A 9,581-nucleotide genomic window follows, 5' to 3' on the forward strand; every position below is an offset into this window, starting at 1 on the left:
CGCTCCTCGACCGCATCCACCGCCGCGCGCCCTTCGACCGGGCCGACTTCGAGGCCGCCTACGGCGCCGCGGCGGCGGCGAAGGAGCTCCAGGGCGCCGCCGTCGCCGCCGCGTGCGCCGTGATCCGCGCGCCGACGGCCGCGTCCTGGGCCTACCTCAAGGCCCACCTCCAGCCGCTCCCGGTCTGGGCCGACGCGCCCGCCATCGACGTGCTGGCCCGCTGCGCGCCGTCCTTCGACGACGACGTCGCCGCGCGCGCGACGGGCGAGGGCCCGGTCGCCGACGACGTCGCGCGCGTCTTCGGCGCGGCCATGGCCGCGACGCTCGCCGGTACGCCGGCCTTCGCCCGCGCCGAGGGCGGGGCGAGCGGCCGCGCCGACGCCCTGCGGCGCGTCGCCGCGGACCACGCCTGGAGCCCCTGGGAGGCGTTCCGCCTCGTCGCGCTCTGGGCGATGCACGGGACCAAGGCGGAGATGGACCGGCGGTGCGCCGCGTTCCTGGCGCTCGAGCCCTACGGCGACTACCTGCGCGCGGAGCGAGACGTCAAGGCGGACCTCGAGCAGCCGCTGCTCCGGCGCGCCGAGGTCGCCGCGGTGACGGACCTCGTCGCGCGCGGCCCGCAGACGGCGCGGTTCCTCGCCGAGGTCGACCGGCTCTGCTTCCCGGAACTGTTGAAAGCATTGTCGACGGCCGCCTTCGACGAGCTCGAGGCCCACTTCCGCGAGCTCCTGCCGGGCATCCGGACCTTCGTCCACGACGACGGCGGCGGCGAACCGGCGGCCGCGGACGACCCGCCGCCGCGGCGCGCCCCGTCCGCCAAGGCCCTCTGGGCGACGTCGACGTCGTGGTCGAACAAGGGCGTCGCCTCGGAGAAGGGCGCGCCGCCGGCGGCGGACCTCGACCGCGACGCCGTCGACCGGCTCGACGCGCCGGGCGCGCTCCCGGAGGCGCTCGACGCGCCGAGCCTGCTCCCGGGCTCGCCCCGGGACGGCGCCGACGCGCTCGAGGCGGGCGCGGCGCACCGCGCCACCGACGAGGCCTGGCTCCGCGACGTCGACCCCCGGGACGCGCCGGACGACGCCGCCGCGCGCTCGCCCCGGGACGCGCCGGACGACGCCGCGGCGCCGGGCGACGTCGGCGTCGCGCTCCGCGAGGCGAAGCCGGCCGGCGCCGCGGCGTGGCCGACGCGGTGCCTGCTCAAGTGCTCGCCGGACGTGTCGATCAAGAAGACGACGCGCATGGCCGCGAAGATCGACGAGTACGAGAAGGAGAAGGGCGAGGGCCGCTACCCCTACTGCGCGTTCGTCGGCGACTCGCTCCGCGCGTCCGTCGTCTGCGAGGACGCCGAGGCGTTCTGGAAGACGTACTGCGCCCTCAAAGGCGACCCGGACGACCCAAAGCAGCGGTTCCGCGTGCTCCGGCTCAAGAACAAGCTCGGCAAGGGTCGGGAGCCGTTCAACTTCCACCTGAACTGCTCCTTCCAGCCGTCGACGTTCAAGGCGCCCGTCCAGTTGGAGATCCAGATCTGGGCGTCGTCGATCATGGACCTCAACGACGTCAGCCACTGGCAGTACGAGGTCGCGCGCGCGAGCACGGCCGACGCGTTCTAAGTGCCGTGAGACGTCGCGGCGCGCGCGGCGGCGAGGAGCGCGGCCATGGGCGCGTCGGTCTTGAGGCCCTTGCCGTCGACGTGCGTCGGCGCCGCGCGGTAGCCGAGGGCCTCGACCGCCGCGCGCATGGCCCGCCCGCCCGGCGTCGCGACGCCCGCGCGGCGCGCGACGTCGTCGAGGCTCGCGTAGAGCCGCGCGTCCAGGTCCGGCGCGTCGGCCTCGGCGACGAGGACGTCGAGGAGCCGGCCGAGCGCGCGGCCGTGGCCCCGGTCGCCGAGCCAGCCGCGGCCGGCCGCGTCCGCGCGCATGGCGAGGAGCGCGGCCCGGCCCTGGAGCGGGCCCGTCCAGACCGGGCCCGCGACGTCGCCGCCGGCATCGGGCGCGGCCGGCGCGGCCGTCGCCGCGCCGTCCGGCGAGAAGACGAGCGAGGACGTCGCGAAGGCCGCCGTCCGCGCGACCGCCGCCGGCGACGGGCGCCGATCGACGACGGCGGCGACGCGGAACACGGGGCCGTGGGCCGCGTAGAGCGAGACGACGGGCTCGAGCGCCGCGCCCTCCGCGAGCGCCGCGCGCGCGACGGCGCCGCAGAGCATGCGCAGCCCGAGCTCGTTCTGGGCCGGCGTCGACGCGGCGTCGCAGCCGAGCCGCGCCTTGAGCGCCGCGCGCGCCGCCGCGCCCCGCGCGCCCGCGGCGGCCGCGCCGGTCGTCGTCGCGAGCACGAGGCCGCCGTCGCGCGCGGCGCCGACGGCCGCGGCGACGTCGCCGCTGAGGCCGAAGGAGTCGACGTCGACGACGTCGAAGGTCCGCGGGCGGCGCGCGAGGAGCGCCGCCGCGTCGCCGGACGCGAAGTCGAAGGTCGACGTCGTCGACGCCAGCGCCTCGACGTTGGACCGGAGCCGCGTCTCGTCGTTGGGCTCGTTCGCGAGCACGTCGCAGCCGCGCGGGAGGTCGCGCGCGTAGCGCAGGGACCGCGCGCCGCTGCCCGCGCACGCGTCGACGACGCGCGGCCGGCCGTCGACGCGCCGCGTCGCGTAGGCCGCGGCGAGGACCGCGACGTCGCGCGACAGCCGCGACTCGCTCCGGAAAAAGGCGGCGGACACGTCGAGGGCGACGCCCGGGAACTCGGACGAGTCGACGGCGCCGTCGACGGCGAGGCCGTTGTTGCCCTTGGTCGGGGTGGAGCGTGGCTGCGGTTGTGGTGCGAGCGCGGCGGCTGTTCGGAGCAGGACGAGGAGCGCGATGCGGTACCGGAGTGTTCGCGATGCTGTGTTGCAGCAGTCAAGACGCTGCGCAGTCGCAGCCTCAAGCGCCATTCTTCGCCCCATGCGACGCTGCGCAGTCGCTGCCTCAAGCGCCATTCTTCGCCCCATTGCGGCCCTGAATTACCACAACTTTTTGTGCAAAGGCATCTCGACGGCAAGACCCTGGAGCCTCGCCCGCCGTCGCGTTCGCGAGCAGCTCCGCCGTCGCGTCGTCGACGCGCCCTCGTCTCGCGCGCCGTCGCCGCGCGCGACGCCGAACGGAAACATGCGGTCCTCGTTGCGCCTCCTCCTGGCGGCCTGCGTCGCGCGCTGCGGCGCCGACGAGCTCGAGCTCGGCGGCGCCATCGAGTCGCACCCCGTCGAGGGCACGGTGCGGCTCCGCGGGGCCGGGGCGAGCTTGCCGACGACGGAGGTCGTGCTCAACGGCGGCGAGTACCGGACCTACACGCGGCCCGACGGGGGCTTCGTCTTCCACGACGTCGAGCCCGGCGTCTACCTCCTCGACGTGCTCAGCGTCGACTACATCTTCAGCCAGGTGAAGCTCAACCTGCCCAAGGCCGGCGGCGAGGCGATCCGCTGCCTCGAGTACCGCTACCCCGGCGCGGCGAAGCAGCCCATGGCCTACCCGCTCGAGCTCGCGGCGCACGTCAAGCAGCAGTACTTCGAAGTCCGCGAGACGCCGGGCCTCCACACGCTCTTCCGCAACCCCATGATGCTCATGCTCCTCTTCACGGGCGCCGTCGTCGTCCTCATGCCCAAGATGATGGACAACATGGACCCCGAGGAGATGAAGAAGATGCAGGAGCAGATGGGCGCCGCGCAGGACCCCGCGTCCATGCTCAAGAACCTCTTCGGCGGCGGCGGCGGCGGCGACGACGACGACGACGACGAGCCGCCGCAGAAGAAGCTCGGCGCGCGCAAGTAACGGCTTCTTAGGCGGCGACGCAGGACAGGGACACGAGGATGTTCGGCGTCGCGAGGCCCGCGGCGAAGGTCAGCGTCACCGCGGGCAGCGCGGCGCCGTCGAGGTGCGCGCGCTCGGCCTCGCGGTAGTCCCCCAGGGAGCACTTGCCGTGGGCGAGGGCGACGTCGAGGGAGACCACGTCCGCCATGGTCCGGCCGCAGTCCTCGAGGGACCGGCGGAGGTTCTCGAACGCCGCGGCGCACTGGCCCCGCGCGTCGGGCCGCAGGATGCCGCGGTCGTCGGCGCCGATCTGGCCGCTCACGAAGAGCAGGGGCGCGCCCGGCGGCGCCTCGACGGCGTCGCTCCAGCGCGCGAGCGGCACGCAGTGGCGCCGCCGCGTCGCCGCGACCTCGCCGTCGAAGCGCCGCGGCCGCGCGCGCCCCGGCGGGCTGTCCGGCGCCGCGACCTCCGCGAGGGGCGCCGCCGCGGCGTCGGCGCCCGCGGCGACCGACGCCTCGGCCACGGGCGCCGCCACGGGCGGCGGCGCGTCCTCCGGCGGCTCCTCCGGCGGCGGCGGCGGCGCCTCCTCCTCCTCCGGCGCCGCGTCGCCCCCGACGGCCGCCTCGCGCGCGCGCCGCGGCGCGACGGCGAGGAACGTGCCGAGGGGCCCGTCCTCCGGGTCCGGCGCGCAGACGGCCTCGATGTTGCGCACGAGCGGCAAAAGCTGCGTCAGCGCGACGGCGACGACCGCGAGGCCGACGGCGAGCGCGACGGGGCTGAACGCGAGCTCGAGCGCGAGGCCCGCGGCCGGGCCGAAGAGCGACCGGTAGGAGATGGCCGACGCCAGCGCCCGGCCCGTGGCGTCGTCGACGACGAAGTGGGGGTGCTCCCGCAGCGCGTGCGCGGCCATCTCCAGGAGCACGCCGAGGCCCTCGCCGCTGCCGAGCAGCTCGTCGACGGAGAGGCCGGGCATGGCTGTGTGCGTGGACGAGCTGCGCGCGCGTGCGACCCCTGCGACGGCGCTCGAGAAGTCTAGCCCGCCAGCTTGCTTGAGGTTTGGCGAGCTGTGTCATAAATGAACATTTTGCCTCTAGGCTTTCAAACCCAGCTCGGTCGACACCTTCGGTAGCGGCCACGACTCAACCGGCAGCAGCGCGGAGCCGCCGACGATCGGTGCGTATAAATAAGCTAAGACTCGCCACGACTCGGCCGCAGCGACAAGGAGCCGCCGACGATCGGTGCACGCAAACTCGCAAACGATGTCCATCTTCGCAGCGTTGCTCGACGCGCCGGCCGCCGAGGAGCCGCCGACGATCGGTACCGTGCACGCCGCGGCCCGCGCGTTCGTCGCCGCCGAGCTCGCGGGCCGCGGCGAGAGCCACGGCCTCGGCCACTCGCTGCGCGTGCGGAACCTCGCGCTCGCGATCTTCAACACCAGCAGCCTCAACACACACAGCAGCACCGGCTTCGACGCGCGGCGCGTCGTCGAGCTCGCGGCGCTGCTCCACGACGTCTGCGACCACAAGTACGTCGACGCCGCCACGGCGCCCGGCGCCGCGGCCGTCGCGCGCCGCGACGCGTTCCTCGCGGAGCACGCGACGCCCGCGGAGGCGGACGCGTGCGTGGCCGTCATCGCCGAGGTCTCCTACAGCCGCGAGGCCAAGGCGCTCCGCCGCGGCGAGGCGCCGGCGTGGCGCGCGCTCGACGAGCCCGCGCGGACGCTGCGCCACGTCGTGAGCGACGCCGACAAGATCGACGCGCTCGGGCCCGCGGGGCTCCGGCGCTGCGTCGAGTACCGCCGCGAGTCCGCGCCGCCGGGCGCGGACCTCGCGCCCGCCGCCGTCGTCGCGGACGTCGCGGCCCACTGCGACGAGAAGCTCCTCCTGCTCGCGCCGGACTTCGTCCGCACGCCCGCGGGCCGCGCGCTCGCGGCGGCGGGCCACGCGTTCCTCGCGCGCTGGCGCGAGGACGCGCGCGCCGCGCTCGACGCCGCCGCCGCGGCGAGCGCCCCGCGGCCGGGGCGCGCGGCCCCGGAGGTGTGCGCGTAAGCGCGCCGCTGGTTCAACGTGTGACCTTGACTCAGTGACGCCGCGTCAATGTATCGATCTGCCACTGGCAAAAAGGAATCATGGCCGACTCCCTCATTCCCGACACGAGCAACGACTGCTACCCGGCGCTCGTGGTCTTCGACCTCGACGCCTGCTGCTGGTGCGTTTTGGCACGCGCACGAAGCGCCGCGCGCGACGCGACCCTCATTGCGTCGACGCACCGCAACCCTAGGTACCCGGAGATGTACATGATGAGCAGCGGCGCGCCCTTCAGGAAGACGGGCGACCTCAACGTCATGGAGTCGTGCAAGGGCGAGGCCGTGAAGCTCCTGGGCATGACGCGGCCCGTCTGGGCGCTGCTCGTCGGCACGGAGCGCTTCCGGCGGACGCGCGTCGCCGTCGCGAGCCGCTGCGACGAGCCCGCGTGGGCGCGCGAGCTCCTCAAGATGTTCGAGGCCGAGCCCGGCGTGAGCTTCTGGGACGCCTGCGACGGCGGCGAGCTCTGCGAGATCTACAAGGGCAGCAAGAAGGACCACTTCCGCGCGCTGCAGAAGAAGACGAACGTCGCGTTCGACGACATGCTCTTCTTCGACGACGACCCGGCGCGCGCCCGAGCCTCGGCGCTTTTTTCCGCGTTCGCACGCGATGGAACGATCTTCCTCAGGCGAACATCCGCGACGTCTCGTCGCTCGGCGTCGTCTGCGTGCTCACGCCCCGCGGCGTCACGGGCGGGTGCTGGGAGCAGGGGCTCCGCGACTTCGCCAAGAGCAAGGGCCGGCCCGCGCCCATCCTCTGGGGGCTGTCGGACGAACCGCCCGCGGACTCGGAGCCGCCCGCGGAGGCGTCGGGCGAGCCGCGCCCGTGGTACAAGGCGTAAGTCTCGAGGCACCGCCGAGCCCGCGCGGCCCCCGGCGCGCGCGGACGTCCGCGGGCGTCGATGGGGGCGCGGGGGTCCTCCCGCGGCGCGGCCCGAGCGCCGAGCTCCCGCGCGCCGTCGTCGACCCGCGGGCCTCCTCGGAGCTGGGGCGAGAGTTGTTAACATGGTACACCGGCGCGGCGTAAGGGGCGCACCGCTTTGCGTCGAGGGGCGGGAGCGCGTCGGCCCTAGACGACGGGCGTCGGCTCCGCGGCCGCGGGCTCCGCCGCGGGCTCCGCGGGCGCGGGCGCGGGCGCGGGCGCGTCGGCCGCGGGCGCGTCTTCCGCGGGCGCCTCGTCGGTCTTGGTGCCCTCTTCGTCCTTCTTGCAGAAGAAGCAGTCCCAGGCGGGGAGCCCGAAGCCCTTCTTCGGCTCCACGGGCGGGGCGTCCGTCGGCGGGGGGGGCTCCTCCTTGGTCTCCTCCTCCTTGGGCGGCTCCTCCGCCGGCTTCTCCGCCTCCTCGGCGGGCTTCTCCTCGGCGGGCTTCTCCTCCTCCTTCTTCCCGCCGAACATTGAGCTGAAGGCCTCCATGGGCGCGTCGCGAGCAACTGGAAACAGTCGGTGGCAGCCCCGAAGTTTTGCTGAGTCGTGGCTGGTTGTGAATCGAGGGCAAGAAAAACTGAAAGGATACGACCACTTCACCTCGACATTTTTGGGGCAGCTCTCCGTCGTCGCGATGGCGCCCGCCATCGGCACCTTCGCGTCCTTCGAGTCCGGCGACCTGGACCACGAGCACACGCCCGAGGAGCTCAAGTTCTATGAAGAAAGAAGTATGGACAGGGAGATGATCGCCCACCGCCACAGCATGGTCGGCTACGACCCCCTGGACAAGGCGCTGCGGAACCAGCGCGTGCGCGTGACGCACAAGCGCGCGAGCCTCAAGGGCGCGGGCCACGCGAAGTCGCGCGAGCACCTCCTCGACGAGTACCACGCCAACGTCAAGCACCTGCTCCGCGACCACCTCGAGGCCGTGGCGCGCACGGGCCTCGTCTTCCACCACGTCTTCGAGCGCAAGCGCTTCGGCTTCTCCGTGCTGATCGCGCGCTACGGCGACGAGGGCCGCAGCTTCGTCGAGGTCGAGGAGACCCACGCCCACTGCGAGGTCTACCCGGGCCCGCTCAAGCCCACGGACGAGCTCATCGCCGTCGACGGCAAGCTCATCCTCGAGCCGCGGCCGCCGGGGTCCCGAGACGGCGCGCGTTCCGAGGATCGTCGGAAAAAGGCAGGCTCGCTCGTCCTAAAAAAGCAGGGGGCGCCCGCGCGTCCGACGACGAACAAACGCCCGCAGGTCGCCGGAGACCTTCGAGTCGATCCTGGCCATGCTCGTCGCCGCGCCGCGGCCCGTGAAGCTGACGTTCATCCAGGGCGAGCGCCGCGACGAGGCCTTCCACGAGCAGGAGGAGCGCCGCGCGGCCGCGGCGGAGGCCGCGGCGCGCGACGCGGCCGCGCGCGACGCGGCCGCGGCCGCGGACGCGGAGGCGCGCGCGGCCGCGGCGACGCGCGCGCACCGCGAGGCCGAGGCCGCGGCGCTCCTCGTCGCCGCGCGCGAGAAGCGCGACGCGGCGGCGGCCGCGCGCGCGGACGCGGACGCGGCGTCGGCGAAGCGCGGCGCCGAGGCCCGGGCCAAGGTCGCGGCGGTCGCGCGCGAGAAGCGCGAGGCCGCGGCGCGCGAGGCCGCGGCCGCGGACGCCGTCGCCGCGGACGAGGCCGCCGCGGCGCCCGTCGTGATGATGGGCGGCGGCGACGGCGACGACGACGACGACGGCCGCGCCGAGGAGGCGCTCCCGGACGACGAGCCCCCGGCGCCGGGCCTCGGCGGCCGCGTCTTCGGCGCGGGCCTCGCGGGCATCGTCGGCGCCGCCGCGCTCGGCGTCCGCGCCTTCCACAAGTTCTCGCCGGCCAAGGCGCCGGAGGCGGCGGAGCCGGCGCCGGCCGTCGCGGTCGCCGCGGCGGCCGCTCCGCCGGCCGCGGCCGCGCCGCCGCCGAAAGCGGCGGCGCCGGCGCCGAAAGCGGCCGCGCCGCCGCCGAAGGACGCCGCGCGGTCCTCCGACGGCGCGCCGACGTTCGTCGCGAAGCTAACCGACGCCGAGGAGGGCGTCGCGCTGCGCGACCGCGCGAAGAGCCGCGCGGGCGCCGCGCGCAAGGCCCTCGACGACGCGCGCGAGGCCGTGCACTGCCTCTGCGACCCCGCGAGCCCGCGGCGCCGCGCGTCGACGACCGCGGGCCCCGGCTGGCGCATGAACGCGGCGAACAACGCGGCCGCGGCCGTGAAGCGCGCCGAGGAGGCCGCGGCGGACGCGCGCGGCGCGCGGGCCGCGGCGGAGGCGCGCGCCCGGGCCCTCGAGGGGGCCGGGGGCGTGCCCCTCGCGCGCGCGCGCGCGACGACGGACCTCGTCGCCGCGTACGCGGACGCCGCGGCGACCGACGCCGCCGCCGCCGCCGCGGCGTTCCGGAAGACGTCGGTCTTCCAGCGGCCGGCGCCGGCACCGCCGGCGCCGGCGCCCGCGGCGGCCGCAGCGGCCGCGCGCGCGGTCGCGGCCTGCGAGGCCTTCGCGCGCGACGCCCTGAAAGCCGCGGACCTCGCGGAGCGCGACGCGGCCGAGGCCTGGGACGCGGCCAAGGCCGCGAGCCGCGCGCGCGACGCCTGCCGCGCCGCCGCCGAGGGCGTCGCGGACCCGGCGGCGCGGGCCGACGCGCTCGCGGCGGCGGGCCGCGCGGACGCGGCCGCGGACCGCGCGTCGCGCGCGGCGGCCGCGGCCGCCGCCGCGACGGCGGGCGACTCGCGCTACCGGCCCTCGGACATCTCGTCGGCCTACTTCGGCGGCGGCGGCGGCGACGACGA

At 75.7% G+C, this 9,581-nt stretch overlaps 2 protein-coding genes across 2 annotated transcripts; both read left to right on the top strand.

Moving 5' to 3' along the window:
* Positions 1-3,263: 3,263 nt before the first annotated feature.
* AURANDRAFT_6595 (hypothetical protein) lies at positions 3,264-3,683 on the top strand (the record flags this gene model as incomplete). The annotated part of the gene is made up of 1 exon (XM_009036518.1): positions 3,264-3,683. A coding segment is annotated over one exon (420 nt), but the record flags the coding sequence as incomplete, so codon positions are not given.
* A 2,476-nt stretch (positions 3,684-6,159) lies between these two features.
* Positions 6,160-6,423, top strand: AURANDRAFT_22734 (hypothetical protein; the record flags this gene model as incomplete). Its single annotated transcript, XM_009036633.1, has 1 exon — positions 6,160-6,423. A coding segment is annotated over one exon (264 nt), but the record flags the coding sequence as incomplete, so codon positions are not given.
* Positions 6,424-9,581: the final 3,158 nt, after the last annotated feature.

This window comes from Aureococcus anophagefferens (assembly GCF_000186865.1).
Source record: "Aureococcus anophagefferens unplaced genomic scaffold AURANscaffold_5, whole genome shotgun sequence".
In the NCBI taxonomy this organism is placed as follows: domain Eukaryota; class Pelagophyceae; order Pelagomonadales; family Pelagomonadaceae; genus Aureococcus; species Aureococcus anophagefferens.